The sequence below is a fragment of the Amblyomma maculatum genome, chromosome 5, assembly GCF_055883805.1.
Source record: "Amblyomma maculatum isolate TAMU_Amacu chromosome 5, ASM5588380v1, whole genome shotgun sequence".
Taxonomy (NCBI): Eukaryota; Metazoa; Arthropoda; class Arachnida; order Ixodida; family Ixodidae; genus Amblyomma; species Amblyomma maculatum.
In genome coordinates, this window is record NC_139348.1 from 141,968,606 (window position 1) to 141,996,588 (window position 27,983).

Genomic DNA, 27,983 nt, shown 5'->3' on the forward strand with positions numbered 1-27,983 from the left:
GCCGCGGTGGTGCAGAGGGTAAGATGCCAGACTACTAGCTGTACCGGTGTTCCTGCGGGTTCGATCCCGACCGCTGGCGGCTGTTTCTTCGGAGGCGAAACGGAGAGGCGTGAGCTGTCAATGCGCGTTAAAAGTACCCTGGTGGTCGAAATTACTCTGCAGCCCTTTACTGCCTTTACTAAGGCACTTCCTTTCCTTTCCTGTGAACCACTTGTTATTATACACAGCAGGCCATGTGTTTGTGTCAGAATCACATGGAGCTAAATTCTAGAAGAGTTGGTTTAAGGGTCAAATAAGGGTGGTTAGGTGAAGAAATATTTAAAATTGGACTTCGGTCGATCCTGTGCTAACGTTTGGGACAGTCAGACAACTATTATGCTTACGTCGTTCCAAAGGAATCATATATAAAGCTGGTCCTGAACCATCAATACGTACGATAACTGCTACATTTGCCTTGACGTGGTGTAAATGTCTAAGTTCCTCGAGACAGCGTGCGCAAAAATATTAACAAAGCAGAAAGGCTGAAGAAGCGTGCACCGCTGAAGCAGACGACACGTACTCCGCCGCTAGCCTTGCGCTCAAGGCGCTTGGCCGTAGAGCCATGTGACGACAAGCAACTAGGAAACGCCCACACGAACCGCACGAACCGCCCCGTAGCAGGGTGTTGTGAAGTCTATCACTCCCGGCGCGTACTGCCAAGTCTTCGATTCATTTCATGGTGGTATCGTGGAGAAATGAAAAATATTCCTTCGTCTATGCGTGGGCTGTGCAAGAGGAACACGAACAATACGGAAGCGGGTGCAGTCGATGTGCTGTGAAGAAAGAAACCTGTCCGTGACGCTCGTTTAACAACCTTGGACCACATGGCTACGTGGGTACAATGTGACGCACGTGCTTTTTGTGCGTAGGCACGTCACGATAGGTATAAGATCGCCCAAACCAATCCGATATTTCTGCACAGTCATGACGGAACCAACTGAACTGTGGTCTACTGACCTCGACCTGCCGGCTGACGGTGTAGAGTTTTGTCCGGCTAGGCCCGATGTCTTCGTCGTCGGAATGTACAAACTCAACGAAGTAAGGCTTCTCGATATCGCGATCAGTGTCAGTTACATTGCGTTGCGTTGCTGTGGGCAAGACACGGCAGGAAGTCGTTAGTGCAGTTTCTCAACAGGCGGGAAAATTAAACCTGTCGTTCAGTGCTCCGAGTATGTCACACAGCTGGTGTTTGCAATCAAGCGCTGCACGACAGTGCGCATGTTCTCACAGTGTTCCACTGATTACGTTAGTACTACGCCACTTAGACCACGGGTACCCTTGGCTAAGTACTACCCGCTGCACGTCCCGCACGAGACAGCACTTGATACTGGCACGTGCACTGTCCTTTGCTTCGGTACTTCAGGAGGCATAGTAACATTCTTGGCCAGCTTACTGTTGTTTGGAACTGGCCTTGTGAAGCACAAGGCGCAAGACCCTCTGTAGTTATTCTGTACTTCTAAGGCTGGGCTATAAGCACTATTTCGAGCGTCGAACTAATCTTAAATGGAGCGAATTGCAGGCTTGGTCACTTGTTGGAACAGGTTGCTGGTAATGGTATCAGAACATTGTAGGACCCTTCCAACAAGTCTTCATGGAGTGCATTTGAAAGACATTGCATGTGCATTCACTTCTCCCGACTTTCTGATCTCTGTACTCTAGTTGAACTGATTTCATGTTTAGAATCCAGTTCAGATGGTGTTCAATCTCGTACAGCGAGCAGGATGTTTAGTCTGTCGATACACACTTTACAGGAGGTAGGCGAACGCGAGGGTGCCCTGACTGCCTTCCACAGGCTGGGCAGTGGAGATGTGCAACAGGTTTGCAGCTCTGGGTGCCTGCCAGGCGTGCTAGACATCAAGTGGGAGAAGGACCTGCTGGCAGCTGCTCTCTCCGACGGCTCTGTCAAGCTGTTCCACCTGAGAGACCAGCAGGTGGAGACTGTGGCCTCCTGTCAGGCTGCCGGCTGCCTGGCACTGTCCGTCGCTTGGGCACCTGGGTCTGTCACCCTTCTCCACGAGACTGTCTACTAAGCATAACAGTGTGCTTGGCAAACTGTTCCTCATGATGTAGCTTCAAATACTGCACAATTTTTAAGAGCTGAATTACAGTCACACTAGCACACCACTAGTTACTGTGGCAGGTTTACTAACATGAATGCATGTGCAAGACAGAGCACATTTAGTTAATTTTGTACACATGGCCTCATTCGGTTAGTCTGGAACCCACTTTTTGGGTAAAGCAGTACACGGAGACAATTGTTTTACATAGGTCGCTTGAATCAACTAACCATGCTTGCTTCACCTGCACTTTGATATCAGTTATTGTTTTATTAAGTTGCTTGAATCAATCACTCATGCTTGCTTCACCAATATTTTGATATCTGCTTCGACCATTTTTTTGGTGTCATGAATAAGGTCCATGGTGACTAAGTGCATGCACTGCAAAAGTCTGTGACATCAGTGGCAGGGAATGATTGAAGTCAGTGTTGTTGCAATGCAGGGGAAAGGACCTGGCTGTGAGCTGTTCCGATGGGAGCGTGTCACTTTTGAGTCATGGTCCTTCCTTAGAGCCTGTTGCACAAATACAATGCCATGGATTTGAGGCTTGGTGTGTGGTGTGGGACACATCCCAGCCTCACGTCTTTTACACTGGTAAGGGTATATAAAGAGAGTTTTCGGTACTTGTCACATCTGTACCCATGGTTATGGGATCCAAGCTGCTTGTTGGATGCTTGGTGTTTGTTGACATCATTTGTCAGCCTTCAAGGCTTGTGCTGTGCTGCTTTTGCGAGTGCTGTACACTGTGCAACAGTTAGGTTATGACGACGATGAATTCGTCCCATTTCTATTGTTTACAGTATTCCACCTTCTGTGCTTGCTCACTTTTCCATCCCCAAGTGCAGGGTAGCCAGAGTCAGCATTTGGTTAACCTCTCCTCCATGTCATATTGCATTTTTCTAGTGTCTGCTGGAGTGAATTGTAAAAGAACACAATACCAGCTTTGTCAGACAGGTTCAGTAAGGAGCTAATAGCAGCTAAAAAAAAATTACAGCAACCACCACGGGCCTTGAAAGGGTACACTAAATGATATACTTTATTAAGGACCGTTGGTCAATCTACTTTTCACCTATGCCCTCTCCCTCCTTTTTTTCCCCAACCTAATTGGGCACACGCATAACACTGGAAAGTTCTTGTATATACAAGATGTCAGTGTGTTCTTCACAAGAAAGGACATTAGTTTACCTTAGCAAAATGATAAATTCCAGTCTGCAGGCACCCTGAGAAGCTGTGTTCAGCAATTCACATGCCTCTCAGATTCCCTTTTCACAAGCATGATGACTGATGCAGATATTCATAGAATGTCATTGTCCATCCACTGGTACAATGAATGACAAATGTAGCACTTTACACCGTGTGAAATGCAAGTAACCTAAATCTCAAATCTCAATTTGTTTTCAGGAGGGGATGACTGCCGGCTTTGCTGCTGGGACCAGCGTAGTCCTACACAGGCCACACGCACCCTTCGCAGGTAGCTAAATCAAGCTCTTAGCTGCACTCATGCCGCTGCATTCTGAAAATAATGACGTGTTAGACCCCCAGTTTCCTGTGATTTCGCAAAAAATCGTGGATTTAAGTATTTTTCATGGAAGAGCCAGGTTATCTTCGTTGATGCTATAGTTGTTAAAAGTGCCAGTGTGATGGAAAAATGACTATTTTACCTTATTTGCATGAATCAATGGGAGGGAGAACTTGGTTCTCTCAGTTCTATAACTATTACAATGTCTCAAATTATTAATGCCAACCATAGAGCACATAGGTCGACAGTAAGAGACACTTCAAATGAGCAAAGCAAAACCAGAAGTACATTCCAACAGCAGCAGCTGTCCATGCTGTGCCATTTTTTCGTTCTTTGCTTTCCTAATTCCACTCAATTGTGTCAGTGCTTTCTCTTGTTCCCCAACCCGTTCAGTCTTCTCATTTCCATAGCCACGTTCCGCTTTGCACTTGCATGTGGTGCGCTTTGTTCCAACATCACTAAGCAACTGGTTTGTCCTAGATACTTATTAAGTCTGGTGTAAAGGTTGCTTTAGCTACCTTGAAGAGCTTGACAAACAAAGGCATTCACGCCAATAGTTCCGAATATAATGTGCGGTGCATTCTGAGCACATTTAGCTATCTTAAAGAGCTGAAGAAAAAATAAGTAATAAAAAGGCAGTCATTCTGATACTAGTGCTGAATAGGACACGAGTTGCTATAACTCCCGCAGAATTTTGCAAACTTTTTTTTTTCTAGAGAAATTTAGAGGTCTTGACTGTGTTTTGCCAGTGATCCAGCCTTTTGAGCAAGAAAAGAGAACATAATATGGAAAAAAAAAAAAAATCTGAAAGCACAACAGTGGGGCTGTTACTTTACATTTACTTTTATATTTAATAAAGGAAGCTCTACAACCGCATGCCATTTTTAAAAACTTCCACTTAATGAAGTGTTTAATCTTGTTGTGTACTACAAGCCATTCTACTAACTCGAGCTGCTTGGGAAAGAACACCAAGTCGCTACAAAACCCTCCTAGCGGCAAGCCTGTAATATTGTGCCTTATTGTTGCTGCAGGCACACCATGGGCGTGACATCCATTGCACCACATCCCTGCAAAGAGTACATGCTGGCGTCGGGCAGGTTCGTCTTCTCAACATCTCAAAGTTGCATGTGAATTCTGTTCTAATGCACGGAGTGCTTTGGATACGTGCCATTGGAAATTGTCAGAGAAAAGTCTAATTCAAGATGGACACAGCATTTTAGCCATGTAGGTCTTATATAGGAGCACAGATCTGGGGAGACTTGCCTTCAGAAGGCTGTAAAGTTTGTTACAGCTTGAACATTACATTGGACAGCTTCATTTGCAAAAATGCAGAAGCTCTAAGATGACCATGCTCTAGAGGAATACTGTATGCTGCCTAGTGTAAGTCTGTTTTTACCAAAAACAAACATCAGAAATTAGGAGGTGGAAGGGTCGACATAATATTTGCAGGGTCTAAGGTAATTTTGGCTGAGCCGTATGTAGTAGTCTCATGTCGGTGCCTTTCCCAGCAATATGCATGAAGCTTCATGTGTAAAAAAAAAAAATAATAATTGGCTCTGCTACACAGGTTTGAATTGGCACGCGTTCAGGCCGGCAAGAACAGTAGACAGGGTGGGAGCAAATTTCTGCTTCCGGCAAACTGCAGGGTGTGCTGAATCCAATACTGCTGGACTGCTGGCAGCATGGTCCACTCAGCTGGCCACACGCAAACTTGGAAGGCAGGACGGGGCACTGCATGCAACTATTGTATAAATGTACAGCAATATGCTTTAGCTAGAACACTAGGTAGCAGCAAATGATGCACGGGTTAGCTGTACCCTAGTGTGCTGTCTTCAGAAGTGAAAGTAGCGGCTATTTCTGCTCAGCTACGACGAGGGAGTGCTGCTGTGGGACAGTCGCAGCCTTTTGGCTCCACTGGCCGAAGGTCAGGCTGGAGGCGGTGCGTGGCGGCTTCGCTGGAGGTTGTGCAAGGGTCGGAACCTACTGGCTGTTGCTGCCATGCACGGTGGAGCCTGCGTCCTTGCCCACAACTCCACAGGTAAGCATTGCAACAATCATAGCTTACAGCAACTTTCCACAATGGCTAATTGAAAATGTGGCAAGTGCAACTAGTGCAATGTACAAGCAATACCGAGAACAAAAAAAGGAATTTTCGACTGCGTGCTGAATGAGCGATACCCCTTACATTGCTTGTCCCTTTATTAGCTTGCATTCCGCTTTTTAATCCTTCCTGGTCTTCATTTTGTCATAAAAGTATCCGCTAGTGTAAGGTTGGTCACAAAAAGCTATAACTTCCAGTTACTTTCATAAAATACTGAGTGTGTTGTGCTTTGCAGCCAGATTTCATGAACATTCTCAAGTGATCACCATAATTGAACATTGTATGTGCAGACGTCCTGGAGCGCTTGTGCACCTTTAGTGGCCACCAGTCTATGGCTTACGGAATCGACTGGGCAGAGCCCGACACCCTGGCTTCGTGTTCCTTCTACGACAAACACCTAGCCCTGTGGCGGCACAGTGCCCTCAGGGAAAACGAATAGCCTGAGCATTAAAGCATATATATTTCCGTTACTTCGCTAATTGTTGACGTTCTCTAAATGGTGTCTTCAGTGCTAGAGCAACCCTATCTGCCATAGGGTAACCTCTGATCACCCAATGAAACATGAACATGTCCAACATTGATCATGGTTCCTGAAGTTGGCCCTGGTATCTCTCCAAACATCTGCATTTGATGATGACCAGCAATGATGGCGCAGATTAGCCATGACTTGCACTTGGCTTTGAGAGGTGTGCCCCATTTTGCTACGCTTAATGATTGACAAAATAGCAAACCAAGTGTATCCCCGCATGTGTAAGCATACCACTTCGTCTGAATGGTCGTATTGTGGCGTCGATGCAGCTGGCGATTTTTAGACCATTTGTGAAGAAAAGTGCAACCTTCCTCAATCTGAAGTCGCTATAAACAAACAACTATAGATATAAACAAATGCCTAGTGTTAACTCATGCTAGAAATGGCAAGTATTTAAGGCTACCGTCACTACCACTGCATTCTGCCCATGGTTTCGGTGTGAAGAAGTCTGCAGTGGTACGGTAAGTGAGGTTCAACATCTTAATGAGACATTGAGGGATTTTTGAAGTTGGCCTGCATTGGCAAACTATAGTGTTTAAATGATAAACTACTGTAATCGAAAACAGCTTCTATGAAGTACAAGGAACTCGAGTAATACACTTGCGGTGCCATCATCGACCAGTTTTGCAAATGCTAATAATCTGTATCGGCACTGAATTTCAGGCTTGAATTCTGGAGTACATGCTACATAACCGTTTGCTCCAAAATGGTGGCATGTAGTCCTCCTCAATGTGGATGTCGTGAGCTTGCATAGCATAGTGAGAAAATTGTCAGCCATACACGCGTTTCTTACTGATAATTAAAACCCAAAAAAGTAAGAATAAGTTTTTATTCCAGAAATAAAGGGATTGTCCTCGGTGCCCCTTTGAACCTGCACACCCTCTATGAAAGAAGGCTCAGTCGAAAACTCAGTATATCATTCTTGGCCACGTGGCATTCTTTAATGTGCATTGGCATTTGCGACAAATGGGAATGTTCCCTCACCTTTGTGAAATTCATTGCTGCGACCTTACGATCAGTAGTCAAATGCCGCAACCACTGACTAAGGCGAGTGAATAAAGTTTGCATGAGTCAAGTTACCATTCACGCGCACACACACGCACTAAGCACAGAAATGCTTCCAGGTGTACGTGAATTCGCTCAAACACCCTTCGAAGGGCATAACGTGATCACCAATATTTACAAGAGCAAGAAAAGGCTCTCCATTATGTTTCTCCAAAACAGGAAACAAAGTGTGGAAAAAAAAAATATTTACTGAATCAGTTACAAAAGTGTTAACTGTTCAGTCACTAGATCACTAAAATCACAGAACAAACTCAATTGAGCCAAACTTCTTCAGGTACACATCCTCCTTGGCAGCTTGCAACACCTGCAACAACAAGAGGATTGCGGACATAGACATTTTAACCTCTCACTTTCCTACGACTCATTCGCATTACAACAAAGATAAGTTTGGCAAACAGAGGACAAACTTTTTCATCCTAAACTCCCTCCCTCCACCATGGAGCCATTAGTCTCGGAAACACAGCCAGCAAAAGTTGCCTGCAAAACTCGAGGCAAATGAGAAACCGATAATGAAGAATCTTAGAAAGCACGCATTCCTCGAGCAGAAAAGTACAGACGAAATGATACCACATGAAGAAGAATGGTGCTATGCATTTGCATTCATGTTGTTGTGCTCTCTTGATAACTTTTGTTGGGAAAGTTAGTAACATGAGCTTTCTCAAAGGAAGTCGTACACATTTAAAAAACTTGGACTGCTTTTCTCTCCAGCCTCAAAGACCTGACCGCACTGCATAGCTCTCCTCCATAGCCATATGGCTGCAATCATTATAATTATCAGCCAAGTTATGCCCACCACGAATGAAGTCCTTTCCAACCGTCAAATTGGCCCTGTCTGGTGACAGCCATACCCATGAGTAGCTCAGGGAATTGAAGAGGAGGCTTAGCATGACAAAAACAAGGACGAGGGACACACAAAAAAGGCACATCCCGTGCCCATCAGCACACACAGTCTTGGCGAATTCCCTCATCTCAGCTTGTTGCCCGACTCCCTGCAACATCTGGCTACACTTTTCTATTTCGGTGTCCTTTTGAGACCTCAGAGATCACCAATTTATCCCTGTATTGTTAACCTCACGAAACCCAACTTCTGCCAGGATAACGCTGCCCACCCTGGAGCCACCCCCCTAAATAATTACACCATTGCACTTATCTTTGCTTAAGAGCTTAATAGTGGAAGCCTCCCTCCTTCTCTTCTACCTCTTCTATTTCTTTTCTACCTCTATCTTGCGCGTTTGTGTACTTGATACAATTTCATTTCTTTCTTTACACTGGGTTTGTCGTCGGCAACATCGGCATCTCAGGACTCCTCTCTTCGACATGCGAGAATGAAGGCCTATCTACTCAAAAGAACCTATTGCGACACTTCGTGGACAAATTTCGCAGGATCTCTCAGAATCTTGTGAACACATCTCGCTAAATCTTGCAAACAAATCTCGCGAACGCAAGATTTTCACATGCCCGGAAGGGCTTTCGCCTTAGAACAGCAGGCACGTACCGGGTTGCTGACGTAGAAGTTACAAGTGTAGCACCACACGGACAGGTCCGCGTAGCTCAGAACAAGTGGGTGCTGCGTCTCAGCATGGTGGTCCAACATGTGGCCATTAACGTAGCGGCTACAGTGCGGCTGAAACGCAAAAGCACAACTGTATTACAAACATACCGAGCTGGGCAAGTCGGTGCTGTTCCAGAATTGCAATGGAGCCAGATGCTGAAGCTGCACTGAAGTGGAGCTGCCAATACTTTTGCCAAATAACAGTACCACGATGTTGACAAATTTGAACAACAGTTCATTCTAGCTGGCCATCACCAAGCTAGCTATAAATAACAACAGCATCTGCTACTCATACATCAGACAAGCCATAGAGTTGCGTCAGAATGGTAGAAGGAAGTAACAGTAGTGGCAAAGAGGGGAAGCAAGCATGAGAACCCACTACATGACACGAGCACTGTGAAAACTGAAATTTCAACCAGGTTGGGAAGGCAAGAAAACACGAATGGATCAATTCATGTTGAGTTTGTTCTTTTGTCTTCAACATTTTCTTCTGTCTCTCAACAACTAACTTTATACCGTATTTACTCGCATAATGATCGCACATTTAAAAAAAAAAAAACTGGCGCAAATTTTGGGGTGTGATCATTACGCGGGGTAACTTTTCCACAAAAACTTTTTTAGCACCAAAAACGCAAACAAGTTGCAGGTCAGGCGTCTTAGAATAGATATCTCAATTATAACCAAAAATAAAAGTTGAGTAAGACCTACCTTCGCAATAAACACGCACACTGTAAAAGCATCACATGAACTGCACAATGCCCATTTATTTTTTTTCGTTCAGTACTCTAATCAGAGTCTAAATCCTTGCCATCCTCGCTTTCATTGCTGCACGACTCATCATCGGAAACGGCAGCGTCGTCGCTAGCAGCATCTTCACAATCCCACAGAAAGTCATCTTCCGTTCCATCCAAAGCGTTCGATATGCCTGTCTTCTTGAAGCTCTTGTACACTACCTCGTTGGGGATACTGCTCCACGCTTCTGCGATCCACGAGCAAAGCATCTCCACGGATGGCCTTCTGATCTCTCCGCTCGGCGTCAAATCATGCTGGTCCATCGCCATCCACTCTGCATAAAGTCTGCGAACATTGTCCTTGAATGGTTTGTTCAGCGACACGTCGAGAGGCTGCAGCAATGAAGTCGGACCCCCCCAGAATCACTGCAATGTCCGTGCACAGCTCTTTAAGCTTAGCACGCACACTGTCTACAAGGTGACCTCTAAAACTGTCCAAGACCAGAAGTGAGGGATGCAGAAGTGCTCCTGGTCTTCGTCCCCAAACAGTCTTAATCCAGTCGACCATCAGGTCTGCAGTCATCCATCCTTTCATTTGTGAACATATATGGGTGCCATGGGGAAAGTTTCCCTTCGGTATAGTCTTCCGTTTGAGGATGATGTATGGTGGCAGCTTCCGCCCGTCGGCCGTCACAGCAAGCAAGACTGTGCATCGCTGCTTTTCTGCGCCAGACGTCTTCACAAGGACGCTCCGAGCACCCTTCTCGTTCACAGTTGTATTTCAGGGCATGTCGAACGTCAATGGATTCTGATTGGCGTTTCGAATTTGCGACACGAGGTAACCGCTTTTTCGCGAAGCCTAGTAACGAAGTGATGGAAGTTTGCTTTCATACACGGATGGGAGCCGCTGGCACGACGACGTCCGCCGCCTCAGGGAAAGTCCATTCTGTCTCATAAAGAGAGTCATCCAACCGGAGCTAGCACGGAAATCCTTTGCGGCGATTCCCAGCTTCCTGGCAGTTGTGCGCGCCTGCGTCTGTATCATTTCTAATGACACTGCACAACCATCCTTGCGCAGGTCCCTCACGTATTCTAGGACCGCCTCTTCAACACGAGGGAACTTGCCCGTTTGGGTCCGCGGAAAGCCCACTGTGTCTTGTTCGTAGCCATCAGCTTTTTGCGTTGCTTCTTCCAATAGCGTATCCTGATTTCGTCGATGCCTAAATGCCTGCAAGCAGTGCGGTTGCCATGCTCCAGGGCACAGTCAACAGCCTTGAGCTTGAACATGGCGGTGTAACTGGCATACCACCCCAAGGTGAAATGGCGTAAACTCACACAAAACCACAAAGCACGCTGCGACGCTGCCAAATTGCAAAATGGCGAACGCCGCAAAGCACGTTTTAATCAAGGAATCATGCGAACTCGTCGGAATGCATTCGCTGCGGGATGACTGCAGATCAACCAGCAGGCGGCTGCCGCTATAACAGTGCGGGACATGAAAACAAATATGGCGGCGGAGGCAAGTTTAGGGTGCGATCATTACGCGGGGAATTTAAAAAATAGAATTTTGACCCCAAAATTCAGGGGTGCGATCATTATGTGAGTAAATAAGGTATGTGACCACAATGTTCCCTGTACTAATAATACCCCCTTAACCACAGCTATATATATGCCTCTTTTAAAGAGAGGCAGGAAACTTAAGCGGCACTTGTGACACTTCGGCAGCCGTGAACATACCTGAAAACAGTGAAGGCAGACCCAGACCTCCTGCACCACGCCACAGGTGATGCAGGGCTCCTTGGGGTCAAACAGACCACCTGGTGGCAGTGGGGGAAGGCTGTCCAGGTGTGGGCACCAGGTCTCGGGCACAATGCAGTAGGGCGCCTGCACCATACAACCAGCAGACAAGGCAACATCACCGCACCAGCAGGTGCACGAGGTATCTGGCATGCTAATGCAGGGTGCCTAGCAAACCACTATTTTCAAAATCCCCGACTATTCCAAGTTTTCGCCAATTATTTCGGTTCAATTTCCCTGACCGGTGAAGAGGCTCAATGTAGTGGCTGATGATAATGAGCATTGACGAATAATTCACAACAAAAAGCTATTTATTGAAATGGCACACTGAAAACTCACTCGCTCTTGCGGTTCATGGGGTGTATGTTTTCTTATCTACAGCGGCAACGCCTGTTTTTACTCTGATTAAAATTTTTTCCGTACCTACCCGTAAGTAGTGCTAAACTTTTTATGCTTTATTAATCCTATTCTGCAATTTACAACAGTGAAAAGACTGTCATTAGCATTAATGGTCGTTAAGAATGTCAAATGTTTGCTGAAAACTGAAAGCTCACTGATAGCCTCAGAGCACGTGAGCTGCCCACCCCGTACAAAGCCGAGCCAATACAATCCAACAATTGGCTGCGTGCGTGCTAGACAGCACAGCTCGCCGATCGCTTTCATGCTGGCCGCTGTCAGCGCGGTTATTCCTGCTTTTTGTCAGCACTGCTCTCACGCAGCACTTCTGCATATTCTGTTGAGAACCCACATCACGTGCGTACTGGTTCTATTGTGGCAGCTCAGCCATGCGTTGGTCTCGCCTTGCAACGTGGCTGCCACGGTGGTCATTCGCTGACGAAACAGCACCAAAAAAAAAAATCTAATTGAATAACATACTTGCTGTGCGCCGGCTCAAAATGAAAATGCACTACAAAATATATTGTGCCATTTTCCCTGACTTGGCAAAATTTTTGATGGTTTCCCTCACATTTCACCAATTTTTCCCGGTGCATAACATTTCCCAGTTGCTAGACACCCTGTAATAGGATTGCCATCAGACCATGCGTCATGCATGGAGCTGCTGCTATTGCAGAGTTCCTTCAACGATAGACATCTAGAGAGTGAGGCTAATGTGTCCACTTCTGAAAATGTAGTTCAGGAGCTCCCTAGCATTCAAAATATCTCGCGAAGTCCACTACATGCACCAGCCACTCTACAGAGCAAAGGGGCTAGACTACTCTCATTCATTACATTTTTGATTGGTTTCGTTTGTAGGGTTTAACGTCGCAAAGCAACTAAGGCTATGTATGAGAGATGCCGTAGTGGAGGGCTCCGTAAGTTTCGACCACCAGGGGTACTTTAATGTGCACTGACATCGCACAGCACATGGATGCCACTCCGTTTTGCCCCCCATCGAAACGAGCTGCTGGCAGTCTGGTTCGAACGCAGGTGCTCTGGCACAGTAGTCAGGCATCTTAACCACTGCGCCACCACGGCGGGGCTTATTACACTTTTTAGTTCCATGTGGGCACTGTCAACATCAACACTGCATGAAGATGATGTTGAGTGTGCGAGCTATGCAAAAGTATTCAAAGTGTTTGAATGAGGCAATAAAACTATGGCTGTTCTAGTCCAACGTCTCAGAAATGTCTTCCCTCTTGGCGGATGCTTCAACCACACTGCGAAGAAAGATGAAGACTATCTAACATGCACTAACAATGCATATCACGTGGGAACCTTTCTGCCACCAGCCACCAGGCCGGGATATGAACCCACGTCCTCTGACTTAACACTCAAATGCCATAAGCACTGAGTTAGGAAACGTGTTTGTTCATGGCAAAAATTTTCCCAGGCCATGTGGACTGCTCTCCATACATATAGTGGAGCGACTGTGGTGCACCTGAGGGCCACAAATTTACGAAAGATGAAGATGAGGGTTCTCCTCACCATAAAAGACATTTGGATTTGTGAAATGCCACAAGTGATCTGCTACGTGGCTGGGTTAGAAGCCTTTCGAACATGGGCGCGTATGATGTGATGTTGTGCAGGTGCATAATGCAACATTGCTACAAGTCGCCTCACTCACTTCAGACTCTTCGAGGCTCAGGGCAGCCAAGTCTAACTGTGGTTCACCGTCAGGTAAGAGGCTGGAAGAAAAGGAGAGTGAGTGTGATGTCTTTGACCTGTGGAGCCAGCAGCCCCACAGGAAAGACTAGACATATTTACCTACTGGACTCCAGCCACTGCTTTGTTGGCAGGTCGTAACCTGGAACGGTAAAATTCAACCACGGAGCTCTTGCACAATGACTCCAGCACACTTTGTGATAAAGCCTCGCATACGTGCAAACTAAAGTTGGGCAGGTGTAAGCATGGTTAAACGAATGGTCGTGCAAAAGTGGTACGACGCTCCAGATAGTGTGTTTAACATGCTTTCAATTACGGTCAGCCTCTAGCCTCACAGTCCGTTTTTCTGGCATTGCAGAAGCTAGCACCATCTTCTGATTCTCATGTTAGGATGCTGTCAGCAAGTGAAGCCACATGAGCACGCAAAAGAGAAATGGCCACTTTATTGTTTATGGCTCCACAACGGCTGGCATCAGAGTTACTATGGCAACATCTCCATTGGCCGAGCACTGATCACACACAAGACGACCACCTTTAGGAAAGGGGGCATGGCTGGATGGTTGGTTCATTTTGTTTTTGGTTTATAGGGTTCAACGTCCCAAAGTGACTCGGGATATAAGAGACACTGTATTGACGGGCTCCGGCAATTTCCACCACCTGGGGTTCTTTTATGTACGCACTGACATCGCACAGCACATGGATGCTTCTCCGTTTTGCCTCCATCGAAGCACTGGCTCGGATGGCTGGATGAATGCTTTTACACTAAAAATAAGCGCTTTAACACTATTTAAAGTTGCCAACGCGTCTGAAGTGTAATCAGCTCATAGGGAACATTGAGCAAGCACGTCCAAGTTGCCGTGCCGATCCAATTGGTATGCTTGTGCAGTTTTGTACAGACCACACGCTTCCTATGCACTGTTAGTGTCCATTGTAGCTCCTCCTGCAATCCTTGTAACCTCCTGAGACACGGCAGCTTTGTGTCAGTAAGATCACACAGGTAAGTAGGTATGCAGTAGGGCTCAGAGAAAACACCGGTGCTCAAGAAACACAACAATTAAAGTATTAGGCACACTGCACCTTCGAACCGTGCATGCATACCTTTTTCCCTTTGAGATAGCAAAGACTGGTTCTGCAGCAGAAAAATATATGTTCCGGAGTAACCATGACGCAGAAATATAGGCATTTTATACCAGTAACATGAGCATTTTGTGGTACGGTATATGACACTGTAAGGTGTTTAACATCCCAAAGCAATATTTGCTACGAGGGTGGTGCAATGAAAGGATTCGATGATTTCGATCGCCCGCGGTTCTTTAATGTGCACTGACACACGAGTGCCTTGCATATTGCCTCTGCAGAGACACGGCCACTGTGGCTGGGATTAAACCCATATCCTCGGGATCAGTAGTCAAGCGCCCCAACCACTGAGCCACGCAGCAAAGACTATGTGAGCATTTTTTGGGAACTTTGAATGCATTTTCTTTGTACAGTGAAAGCTCGTTAATTCGAACCTCGATAATTCGAATTTTCGGATAATTCGAACTACACTACTTGGTCCGGCCAAGCTCCATAGAGATCTGTGTATAAAAAAGCCCGTTAATTCGAACGCGAGTCGGTTCCGCTGCGGATAATTCGAACTACGCGCCGCTGCATCTAGGCGGCTTGGCGCACATCACACGGCAAAAAAAAAGTAAAGAAACATCTCCGGGATCGGTAGGCATAATTAGAGGCTGCGCACGTCCAAAACGGGGACAGAAGATGGAACCAGGTAAAACTATGGAAGAGTGGGTAAAACTTAAATGGCACCATGACTGGCATGGCGGCTGGCCGGCAGCGTTGGAGGGAGGGGACGGCGGCCTGCAGCAAGGTCAGTGCATGGCCGCACAGCGGCGGCTGCCTGCTCTCTCTTCTGCGCAACTTTCGTAGCTCGCAACTAAATACTCGTTAATTCCAACCCTGTTAATTTGGAAATAGGGATGAGTACTGTTGGCGCGGTTCCAGCCAATGCCCATAAAAGGCTCTATGATCTGGGACGGGCACTATGGGTTACTTTTTTTTTTTTTTGCGATAGCCATCTATCCTTCCATCGGATGATTGGAGTGGTAGTATACGGCGCCGCCCGCCAGCATGAGCGAGGGAACGTACTGAAAAGGAGGCTTGCACAACCGGACAAGCGCTGGCACTTTGCCAAGCTCACTTTCCTCCCCCATGCGGGAGCTAAAGTCAAAAGATAAACACGCCGTTATCACTGCAGCATCTTGGCGCACTGCCAAGAAATGTGTTGTGGACCCTGATGGCGCGAAACGGAGGGACGCGCTAACGACTGACGCATTTATTATTATTATTATTATTTTTTTTTTTTTTCAGATTCGTAGGCAGGAACGGGCTGGGTGGGTTCATTATGCGAGCCAGTTCGTTACGCGACTGAATACGGTACATTTACCGTAATACAAATGGTTTTGGTCAGTTTTTTCGAGGCCATTCGATAATTCGAACATCGGATAATTCGAACTTTTTTCCCGGTCCCGTGAAGTTCGAATTAACGAGCTTTTACTGTACACTCTCCACTAAGGAAACGTAATGGCACGCCAATATTATGTCGCGTGGCTGTACATACCACACCAGCTCTCTACAGCCATTAAACCAACTTTATGAAAAGACTAGAATTTTCATGTGCATACTTTTGTGATGTGCTGAATTTGATTTTTTGAGGCAAGGGCAAGTCAATGAATGTGACACGTATGCTTTATGCAGTAAGCCCCGTATCTAAATGTAGCAAGCTCAACATTGATGAGGCAGAATATTCCAAATATACGCCACTGACTAAAAATATACCCGCAATTCCAGATCTTCGCACATTAATATCGGCGACAACCTGAAAGCCCATAACATGCAAAAGAAAATAAAAATTGTAGGGGGCACTTTGACGATCTAAAGTGCACAGAGGAGAAAGCCTTTAACCACAACTGTCGCTGCCCTCTGTTTGGCCACTGCTTGGTTTCGACTGGTGACTCTTGCTGCTGACTGTCAACTGTGATGTCATTGAGCGTGCGCAGTTGTGATGGCTACTAGGTGTCGGTTGAGGTTTGCTCACAAGGACACTGCGCATGCACAGAGCGTGCATTTAAGATGTTTCAAAGCTTACTAATTAGCATTACCGAATTAACAAACTGTCATTACCTAATTAACTAATCATCATTAACTGGTTATTAAATGGTTAAACAATTATCACTCGCGAAGTAATTAATTATACTGACTAATAACTAATCATCACTGACTAATTATTGTTAACTAATATTCAGACACCTACTACCACATCATTGATCGATTAACTATCAGAACTGAAACCATCCTAATCCTTCTGAAGATGACTGACAGCTGTCGCAGACACACGCTATCGAGTCATGAGCCATAAAAGGCTTTCACCTTAAAAACTGATGTTCAGCATGACTGGACCTTTTGGTGCCACGCGGTGCAGAAAATCTCATTTGCATTATTAAGCTGTGCAATTGGCACTGCTGTACAACTCTGAATAAGCTGAAGTCGGCAGCAGCAGGTTCAAGACTCAACATCGATCCTAAATATAACTTGTATCTGGTTCTAAGCAGATCAATCAAGGGGAAATGAGGGTGCTCGTTATAATACATGAAGGAAAGAAGCCAACAGTCGGCGAGGCCAAGGAAAGCGTTGGGGATGGTACTTTGTCTTTCTTTCTTTCTTTCTTTTTTAACGTTTACTTGGATAATCGCAGAAATTAGTAATGTAATCTGTTTAGGGGAAAGATAATTAGACACAAAGTAGAAAAAAAAACAACGTGCCGATGGTGGGATCCGAACCCACGACCTCCGAATAACGCGTCCGGTGCTCTTCCAACTGAGCTACATCGGCCGCTGTCCCCCCTGCTACTTTCTTGGGTATTTATGTTGTCTGTATACGAACCATAAGAGTGTTCACCAGCGCCACCCTCAGCCATAGCGGCGGACGTGGGACGTCCTTTTGTTACCGCCAGCGTCACGTAGAACGTGATCAAGAGCGAGGGCGAAAGCTGTGCTAGAACCCTCTTACGCTACCTATGGCTTCAAGACTGCCAGAACCGAGACCCCCGTAAGCTACAAGCAGATCAATCAAGGGGAAATGAGGGTGCTCGTTATAATACATGAAGGAAAGAAGCCAACAGTCGGCGAGGCCAAGGAAAGCGTTGGGGATGGTACTTTGTCATTCTTCTTTTTTTTTTTTTAACGTTTACTTGGATAATCACAGAAATTAGTAATGTAATCTGTTTAGGGGAAAGATAATTAGACACAAAGTAGAAGAAAAAACAACGTGCTGATGGTGGGATCCGAACCCACGACCTCCGAATAACGCGTCCGGTGTTCTTCCAACTGAGCTACATCGGCCGCTGTCCCCCCTGCTACTTTCTTGGGTACTTATGTTGTCTGTATACGAACCATGAGAGTGTTCACCAGCGCCACCCTCAGCCATAGCGGCGGATGTGGGTCGTCCTTTTGTTACCGCCAGCGTCACGTAGAATGTGATCAAGAGCGAGGGCGAAAGCTGTGCTAGAACCCACTTACGCTACCTATGGCTTCAAGACTGCCAGAACCGAGACCCCCGTAAGCTACAAGCAGATCAATCAAGGGGAAATGAGGGTGCTCGTTATAATACATGAAGGAAAGAAGCCAACAGTCGGCGAGGCCAAGGAAAGCGTTGGGGATGGTACTTTGTCATTCTTCTTTTTTTTTTTTTAACGTTTACTTGGATAATCACAGAAATTAGTAATGTAATCTGTTTAGGGGAAAGATAATTAGACACAAAGTAGAAGAAAAAACAACGTGCTGATGGTGGGATCCGAACCCACGACCTCCGAATAACGCGTCCGGTGTTCTTCCAACTGAGCTACATCGGCCGCTGTCCCCCCTGCTACTTTCTTGGGTACTTATGTTGTCTGTATACGAACCATGAGAGTGTTCACCAGCGCCACCCTCAGCCATAGCGGCGGATGTGGGTCGTCCTTTTGTTACCGCCAGCGTCACGTAGAATGTGATCAAGAGCGAGGGCGAAAGCTGTGCTAGAACCCACTTACGCTACCTATGGCTTCAAGACTGCCAGAACCGAGACCCCCGTAAGCTACAAGCAGATCAATCAAGGGGAAATGAGGGTGCTCGTTATAATACATGAAGGAAAGAAGCCAACAGTCGGCGAGGCCAAGGAAAGCGTTGGGGATGGTACTTTGTCTTTCTTTTTTTTTTTTTAACGTTTACTTGGATAATCACAGAAATTAGTAATGTAATCTGTTTAGGGGAAAGATAATTAGACACAAAGTAGAAGAAAAAACAACGTGCCGATGGTGGGATCCGAACCCACGACCTCCGAATAACACGTCCAGCGCTCTTCCAACTGAGCTACATCGGCCGCTGTCCCCCCTGCTACTTTCTTGGGTATTTATGTTGTCTGTATACGAACCATGAGAGTGTTCACCAGCGCCACCCTCAGCCATAGCGGCGGACGTGGGACGTCCCTTTGTTACCGCCAGCGTCACGTAGAACGTGATCAAGAGCGAGGGCGAAAGCTGTGCTAGAACCCTCTTACGCTACCTATGGCTTCAAGACTGCCAGAACCGAGACCCGTCTCGGTTCTGGCAGTCTTGAAGCCATAGGTAGCGTAAGAGGGTTCTAGCACAGCTTTCGCCCTCGCTCTTGATCACGTTCTACGTGACGCTGGCGGTAACAAAGGGACGTCCCACGTCCGCCGCTATGGCAGAGGGTGGCGCTGGTGAACACTCTCATGGTTCGTATACAGACAACATAAATACCCAAGAAAGTAGCAGGGGGGACAGCGGCCGATGTAGCTCAGTTGGAAGAGCACCGGACGCGTTATTCGGAGGTCGTGGGTTCGGATCCCACCATCGGCACGTTGTTTTTTCTTCTACTTTGTGTCTAATTATCTTTCCCCTAAACAGATTACATTACTAATTTCTGTGATTATCCAAGTAAACGTAAAAAAAAAAAAAAAAAGAAAGACAAAGTACCATCCCCAACGCTTTCCTTGGCCTCGCCGACTGTTGGCTTCTTTCCTTCGTGTATCTGGTTCTGACCACAGTGCAGCGAAAGGTAGCGGTTTGCTTTTGAAATAATTTCAACACGTGTCCTTTCATGTGTGTTTCAGATGTGTGCACATCACTCAGCACAGAAATGTTGTTTAAGCTTGCCTCCATCGAAATGCAGCTGCCGCAACCGAAATCAGGTACTACGACCTCGGCCTCAACAGCCGAGCACAGGTCAGCGAAAACTAAGCGTTCAAGCATCCAAGAACAAGTTGAAGCATCAAGCACAATGCATAAAGGTGCAAGGAAGAAGAAAGGTGCAATTCTGCCCCCACAGTGCTGTAAAATGTGTCCACTAACCGGAGGACCGCAGGCAGGGCCAGAAGCTGCGATGTGCGCCCATGGTGCGCCTTATGGACTCCACAGCACTGGAATAGAATTGCGTGGGCACTGTTCAGTCTTTGAGTGGCATCAAAAGCAGAAAAGGCACACTGCATTTGCACAAATACCAATGCAACCACAAATATATGCTCTGCGAAAGGGGGGAGAGTTCACGCGTTTAAGGAAATTACAGAAAAAAAAGAGTTATAATAAAATGACCTCAAACCGTGAACGGTGGGAAACAGCAGAGTTCCACAAATTTAACATGACCAAAAACCTACATGCATCAGTCATGCCAGCGTGGGCATGCTTATGTGAACAGTAATGCTGCTTGTAAGTCCAATTTGGAGCACTAAAATGTGCGGGTTTCTTAACATGAACATACAGTACAGTCAACTAACTATTAAAGTTGACTTTAAGCTCACAGTAGGGTACCAGACGTGGGCATGGATTTCCCGGGAAAGATGTAAAATGGGCAGAGATGATGCTTCTTACTCTTCCTTGTCCAACAGCCCAGCCCTCAAAACGGGGAGATATTCGTTGCCTCTCTCACAGCGAGTAATAAAAGAAAGGATTTCATCGTGCCTCGACCAAACTGCAACCATCAGCAACGTCAGTTATTGAACGAGCTGCATGCACCAATTGCAAACTGCTTCGCACCGAGAAGAAATGTAGCACAGCTGAAAAAAACTTGCTGCTCAACTGCATGGCAATCAGCCTAAATGCGAACAAACTGACTGCGTCTAGCAACCATTTTATGCCTTCGGCCAGCTACCTGTGAGATTTTCATGAGTGTTTCAATTATTTATTCGGTCCAGAAAAAATGGCAAATACATGCGCCAGGATTGAACACAACCTTCAACTGTTTGACTCTTGCTAGGTCTTACTTGGCCAACTACATGGAATCAAACCGACAAATAAAAAAGTCATTTTTACAGACACAAAGGTCTGAGGATGTTGGTTGGCTCCCATGTAGATGTGCATGCTGTTTGTACCATTTCCCGAGTGGGAGAAAAAATGGACTAACAAAAAACAAGTGCCAGAGCTTTGCTGGATTGAAGGTGACCCGTGCGTATGGCATAAAAGCACGGCACAAAAATCTTCTTGGTAATGTTTCTTTTTAACAGCATTATCATCATGATCATCATCATCAGCCGGACTATATCCACTGCAGGGCAAAGGCCTCTCCCATATTCCTCCAACTAACCCGGTCCTGTACTAGCTCCTATTTAATAGCCCATTTACAGCAAACTTCAGCACATTGTCATTACGAAAGAATGACATGTGATGATCCTGTATGTCATAAGTGAACTGCAATGGACCGCTGCATGTTTAAATTGAGGCAGCAATTAAGGTTGTCAGCCCACACAGTACGAATGGTGTCGCCAATTTACAGCCCTGCGCCAGAACAGTGAATTTAACTCTTTCGCTGTCACGAACGTACCGGTACGTTTTCAAGCTTCGCCCCCCTACAGTGTCACCAACATACCGGTATGTTCTCTATCATGCGTTCAAAACTTCGTGCCTGAGCACGAAGCTGAGACTCTTAAACTGGCTGCGCCATCTGTCAAATCTTTCTACAAGTTCGTATTTTCGCCCCGCACTGTATTTGTGCATATGTATTGAAGAGTATGGAGCGATCGCGTCTATCCCCACCACCTTCTTTGCTGGGAAGCGCGGCCGCTCCGCGCCACTACTCTCGATCATACGGCGTGCGCATGCGGTTACGGGTTCAAGGGTTGTTCTGACATCTGCCGCAGGTTTTCAGGTTTTTATTTTTACACTGTTGGCATGTCTGCTACAAAGCGTCAAGTTTAGGGGCACACCGTTGCCTCTCCAATAGGTAGGCACATGACTCGATCGCTGCTTTCGCTCTCTCTCGCCGTGCCCTTGCTTATGGCTAGTAGCAGCAAAGGAGGTTGTTTTAGCCTCCTCCCATCTCCCTCTGTCATCTTGATTTCACAACGTACCATTTCTCTCCGTTGTGCGGGCCACCGAAAGTGCGCCCTTTGTGCGCGCGGTTACTTTCGGATGGCAGACTGCGTGGGACCTTCGACTGCGGACTGGAGCGATGGCTCCTCTGATTATGAATACGAGCTGAGCTCGGATTCGGACTCTCAAGAAGTATCGAGTAGTGTTTTTTCTTATATTATCCTCATTTATTTATTTTATAGTCAGGCTGATGATGATGGTGCTAATTAACAACACCTGCAGAACACTGAAATGTGCATCAATCATAATCAAAAATAAATCGCTATGCTCGTTCCCTGAAACCAAACCGACACTGGGGGTGCGTCACAGTCAGAAACACCCGACAGCGAAAGGGTTAAAGCTCTTTGGTGCAATTTTCACAATTTTTATCGCAATGATGCGATTCTCTGGTTCGGAGCAGTTAAATACATTCGGTGCAAGAGTGTAATCACTGCACTGCGTGAGTGTATACGTGGACAGTTGAATCTCACTACAGTGAACGTGTACTTTAGAAGAAACAAACAAACAAAAAAAAGGCGAATTAGCTCGATATAGTCGAACTTCGCAACATAAAAATTTATCCAGAAGCGTAAGTAAACAGTGCGATTTAGACAGCGAAGGCACGAAAGTGCGGGTAATCGATATAGCAAAGTATGGAGTGACCTCTTTCGAAATTATGACTGTTCTGATGGCACATGCAGTAATTTCGATGGACGCTTAAATATAAAGCACAAAATATGCCAGTTAGGATGGCTTTCCCATATTACAACAGTACAGCATGAAAAACTGCAAAAGCCAGAACAAAAGCTATCACCATTTTCACTGTCTGCGCAACAGCGGATGAAACATAGCATATAGCTATTGCAAGGCCACAGCCGTACACGACAAATGGCTAGCGTGAAATAAGGGCCCACACCGAGGAACAAACGCTTGCTACACCATTACCAGTTAATGGTGCAGTGCACCATAGCTTGGTGCCTGCCATTCAAGCTGGCACCGCTTGGCTATGGGGAGTTGATTCTTCTTATGGTGAATCACATTGAATATAAATGTTGAGACTGTACACCAGAAGAATAATTAGGAGGCTTTTGTGTTAAGGATACTGAACAGCATTTGATACAACGAATAATTTGCAATATTTGAGTTTAAAACAGCGAGGTTCGCCTGTATTAAGCATTGCTTATTAAAATGTAGAAATAGCACTGTTGAGTCATACAACCTAGGAGATATTTGTACAGGTTGCAGGATATAACAGAAAGGCAAAACTTTGCTTTTGCGAGGGAAGCCTCGAAACTTTGGTCCGTCAAAATATTGAATCAGCAAACGCGCATTAGTAAAGGAAATTGACAAAGTATTTTTTGGAAATTTTTCCTTGAGACCTATTCCTACAGCCAAACCCATGTTAGCAGTCAAATATATACAGTACTAGTAAAGCTAGACATGAGCCTCACACTTGCTAGCTTTCCCACAGGATTGTTTGGTTTGGTTTGTAGAGTTCGGCGTCCCAAACTGTTGTGGCGGACTCCAGAAATTTCGACTACCTGGAAATCTTTAACATGCTATCACCATTTTGACATTGCAACACACGGAGAAGGCTCCTTTGTTTCGCCTCTATCGAAGTGCAGCTGCCGGCGGTCAGGATCGAACGCGGACACTCCGGCACAGTAGCCGGGCATCTGTATCACTGCACCACAGTAGCAGGGCCTTTCCCACAGGCGATGAATGACCGCGGTGAACGTTTTTCCCTCTAGGAAACCTACCTCTAGGTAGTGTCAATGCAAACCAAGAGCAGCCCAAAAAGTAATACTTGCCTTGGGGTGGGAACAGCTGGCCGCAGCTGGGGTAGCTGATGTCCTAGCAGTGCTCCAACACAATGGCACACAGCGGATGGAAGCTTCGACAAGTTGTAGCCACCCTACGTCAGAGGAAGCCAGTTTATGTATATGTGCCCCTTGTGCCTGTTGTGGGCAACTGTTCTAGAAAACGTGTTGTGAACCGGAAGAGTACACACTGTTGATGTTTACTTGCTTACAGGCTAGGTTTCTCTTACCCATTCCCAATGCAGTAATGCTGGTTTCATTTTAAAGGTAAGAACTATCATATGAAGCAATAGCTACAAGAGAGGGAGAGAGTGGAGAGGTTAGACTGACACCAGTGCAGTGAAATCTAACCGAAAACTTCTCAAGTGGCCAAAAGGAACGCTATATAGGTGCTATCCTCAGCTGTAAGTTACGCAACTCCAACATGAAAGGGAACATAACTCCCACTCAGCCGATGATTACTCCACAAGAACGAGCAGAAAGCACACTCCTTTCCTTTGTTCTGAACAGAGCCTGTGTACTGCGCCAAACGTGGCGATAAGCTCCAGACTGCCCATGGCTCTACAGATTGCAGAACAGCATGTTTCCAGGATAGTTGGTAGGTAAGCCAACTTGAAGACTGAAACGAGGGCATACAACGCACAAAGTACACCGGTATAGTGCAACTGCAACTACCGTCACTTTTCCACCGTTGAAGAAGAAAGGTGACGTAAAAATGCCCCAGAGCCATTTGTTCAGCTTCAAACAAAGAACTCTGTTCCCAGCTTACCTAGCAGCAAAGGCATGCAATGCAGGAAGCAGCGAAATGGAGCCAGCTGTTGCTATCTTTTTCAACACAAAGAATATGTTGATACTATGTGGCACAATTTTACCCAATTCGTCGATCATTGATTGTGAATGTGTCTACCTAGGTTCTTCCTGGGAAGCTGCTATTAGAGAGTGCTTTTGTCGTCACACTAGCCCTTTACCTCTGGTAAAGTCGTTAAAAAGGAGGCGCTACTGGTCATGTTCAAACAAAAGACACTAAGCCGCCGTAAAGGCTACCTGCATTTGCTTTACCTACCTCTAGGGCCAGTATGACACGGCCATTAGCCAGGGGCAGCAGCAGGTGTGTCAGGTGGGCGTACGCGTCAGGTGTCACCCGGCAGTGGCCCTGCGCACGAGGCAGCAACCGGAACAAATGGGACCAGCGTCGAACTTCGGTGAACTCTCAAACATGACCACCTTACTTGCAGTAAACCCACCTGGCTGAAACACTACGCTGTCAACCCAGTTAAGGCAACCAAATGATAAGTCAGTGCATGTTCCCGTGACCTATGAAATATACTGAAGCGGCTTAAGCTGCCTAAAGCTAGTGGGCCTTTACACGGGAAAGTCGGTGCATATTCCTGCGACTCAAGAAATACATAGAACAGGGTTAACAATCTGCAACAGCTAGTGGGCTTTTACATGGAAAAGTCGGTGCACATTCCTGCGCTTTATGAAATACATAGAACCAGGTTAACAATCCGCAAACAGCTAACGGGCTTTTACATGGAAAAGTCGGCGCACGTTCCTGCGACTTAAGAAATACATAAAACAGGGTTAACAATCCACAAGCAGCTAGCGGGCTTTTACGCGGAAAACTTGCTGCACATTCCTGCAACTTATGAAATACATAGAACCAGGTTAACAATCTGCAAACACCTAGTGTGCTTTTACATGGAAAGCTCTCTGCACATTCCTGTAACTTATGAAATACATAGAACAGGGTTAACAATCCGCAAACAGCTAGCGGGCTTTTACACGGAAAATTCGCTGCACATTCCTGCGACTTATGAAATAAGTATATAGAAGTGGGTTAGCAATCCGCAAGCAGCTAGCGAGCTTTTGCACGAAAAAGTCTGTGCATGTTCCTGCAACTTATGAAATACATAGAAGCGGCTTAACAATCTGCCAAAAGCTAGCGGGCCTTTACACAGGAAAGTCTATGCATATTCCTGTGACTTACGAAATGCATAGAAGTGGGTTAACAATCAGCAACAGCTAGTGGGCTTTTACACGGAAAAGTCGGTGCACATTCCTGCAACTTATGAAATACATAGAACCGGGTTAACAATCCGCAAACAGCTAGCAGGCTTTTACACGGAAAACTCGCACATTCTTGCGACTTATGAAATACATAGAACCGGGTTAACAACCCGCAAACGGCTAGCGGGCTTTTACACGGTAAAGTCGGTGCACGTTCCTGCGACTTAAGCAATATACATAAAACAGGGTTAACAATCCGCGAACAGCTAGCGGGCTTGTACACGGAAAACTCTCTGCACATTCCTGCAACTTATGAAATACATGTACATAAAAGTGGGTTAGCAATCCGCAAGCAGCTAGCGAGCTTTTGCACGGAAAAGTCTGTGCATGTTCCTGCGACTAATGAAATACATAGAAGCGGCTTAACAATCTGCCAAAAGCTAGCGGGCCTTTACACGGGAAAGTCTATGCATATTCCTGCGACTTAAGAAATGCATAGAAGTGGGTTAACAATCTGCAACAGCTAGTGGGCTTTTACACGGAAAAGTCGGTACACATTCCTGTGACTTATGAAATACATAGAACCGGGTTAACAATCCGCAAACAGCTAACGGGCTTTTACACGGAAAAGTCAATGCACGTTCCTGCGACATGAAATACATAGAAGCGGGTTAACAATCCAAAAACAAGCTAGCGGGACTTTACACAGAAATGTTGGTCATTTCTTGAGACTTATGAAATACATAGAAGTAGGTCAAAAATCCACCAACAGCTAGTGGATTTTTACACATCAAAACAGCACTGTGCCTTATGAGGCTTGCTGTCCTTGAAGAATCATGCCGTAGTCTGACTGCCGAGGGTCCTTTAATGTGCAGACAAGTCTTGAGGACGTTTTCGCGTTTTGCATATGTCAAAGTATGACTGCTATGGGTGGGAATTGAGCCCACAACCCTGAGGTTATTATTGTTACAGCTCAGTCAACAAGCCACTATGACAAGTGGAGTAGAAATTGTAAGTGGTATGTGATTCTTTATTAAAATAATAAAACCAAAAGTAAAAAAGATATTTGCCAGCCATAGTATCTGCTATTCGGATAACTGAAGCACCTAAACTGGGGTGGTGGAATAATAATGATAGCAAGGGACAGGGAGGGCAAATAAAAGAGGTGAGAAACAGGGAGCATATGGTGCATGGTGAGTGACAGATCTACAGAAACCTGATTGCAAGGTCCTCACAGTCTGCCCTCTCTCTACAGCCACTACATTAACTTTATTTCTGAAGCTACTGGGGCGTGGGAAGAAAATGCTGCACAGCACGCGCCACCATTTTGTTTGCGAGAACATTACCGTTGTGCTGCACGGAACATTACTTCTCGAATACAACCAGATTGAGCCCATGCTTTTGTTCTTTTGCCGATCTGTGTTCAACACAAGGTGCTGCTGGCACGGCAAGCAGCCCTAAGAGAAGACAAGCAGCGGCTAACACCAATGGATCGCAGAAAGCCTCACTCACCAGTGGGTCCCCAACACAGCTGTCGAAGCCGCAGGACACCAAGACAAGGTCGGGCGCATACTGCACAAGATCAGTGTGAAACCGTGCCACACTGGCCAATGCGCTGCCACCTTGTCCCAACGACTCACCGCATAAGCGACGGGAAGCACCAGATGAAAGAAGGCTGCCAAGTAGTCAGCGTCACATATGCCGTCCTGCATCCACAGAAGGCTTTTAACGATGCAGAAAGCAGTGTCACCACTGCTCATACAAGCAACAGGTTGCACACTTGTAGGCCCCTGACGAGAGAACAGCCCTAAGGCAGTACTCTTGCGGACCAGAGCAGGACTCTTTGTATTTGGGGTCCCCTCGCAGCTAATGTAGAGATCTCAAGAACCATGCATCTGTCACACTTATTGCTGCTTACTTTGTCCTTGCACTTCTGCGCCACCACCTGCACGTTTTAAATCTCTTGGTTACTTGCGTTAACTTCCTTTTCTCAGAAACCTTGCTTTTAAGTAAGCTGGCGTTACGAGCAGCATACCTTATTCCAGGCCACGTTGATGTTGAATCCCTGGCCATCGTCTTTACCCACGGCCCCAAAGTCTGCGTCTGAGGAACACGGGAAGAACATGCCGTGGTCGTACCGGTGCAGTGACACGTACAGCACCCTGCGCCAGTGGAAAAACACCGAAAACGGGCAGTCCGCTCACAGCCACCGTGGTACGTGTTTGCATAGTTCTCGTTCAAACCCATTCTCGAGAGGTATATAAA

At 46.1% G+C, this 27,983-nt stretch overlaps 2 protein-coding genes and 1 non-coding gene across 6 annotated transcripts in view; 1 reads left to right on the plus strand and 2 right to left on the minus strand.

Annotated features, from left to right (window-relative positions):
* The first annotated feature begins 633 nt into the window (after positions 1–633).
* On the plus strand, positions 634–6,957 carry LOC146189781 (diphthine methyltransferase). The gene is made up of 7 exons (XM_084604545.1): positions 634–1,077; positions 1,791–2,035; positions 2,539–2,690; positions 3,498–3,567; positions 4,647–4,712; positions 5,481–5,653; positions 6,007–6,957. Exons 1-7 carry the CDS (start codon positions 964–966, stop codon positions 6,153–6,155), a joined length of 969 nt encoding a protein of 322 aa, XP_084460671.1. The 5' UTR covers positions 634–963; the 3' UTR covers positions 6,156–6,957.
* A 340-nt stretch (positions 6,958–7,297) lies between these two features.
* LOC146189782 (protein deacetylase HDAC6-like) overlaps positions 7,298–27,983 on the minus strand; it is a 51,423-nt gene continuing 30,737 nt past the window's right edge. For 2 of the 4 annotated variants that reach the window (XM_084604542.1, XM_084604543.1), the window contains exons 21-32: positions 27,754–27,880; positions 27,637–27,663; positions 27,359–27,424; positions 27,231–27,290; positions 24,772–24,861; positions 23,700–23,803; positions 19,897–19,964; positions 13,596–13,635; positions 13,456–13,516; positions 11,331–11,477; positions 8,806–8,934; positions 7,298–7,614 (exon numbers count right to left, since the gene is read on the minus strand). In XM_084604542.1, coding sequence (XP_084460668.1) covers positions 7,549–7,614; positions 8,806–8,934; positions 11,331–11,477; positions 13,456–13,516; positions 13,596–13,635; positions 19,897–19,964; positions 23,700–23,803; positions 24,772–24,861; positions 27,231–27,290; positions 27,359–27,424; positions 27,637–27,663; positions 27,754–27,880 — 985 coding nt within the window. In that variant the 3' untranslated portion in view covers positions 7,298–7,548. Of the gene's footprint in view, positions 7,615–8,805; positions 8,935–11,330; positions 11,478–13,455; positions 13,517–13,595; positions 13,636–19,896; positions 19,965–23,699; positions 23,804–24,771; positions 24,862–27,230; positions 27,291–27,358; positions 27,425–27,636; positions 27,664–27,753; positions 27,881–27,983 lie in introns of those variants that run through there. The other 2 variants (XM_084604544.1, XR_014707685.1) reach the window with 2 other exon arrangements.
* Positions 18,833–18,905, minus strand: TRNAT-UGU (transfer RNA threonine (anticodon UGU)). The gene has a single exon. It is a non-coding gene; the product is annotated as a tRNA-Thr (tRNA).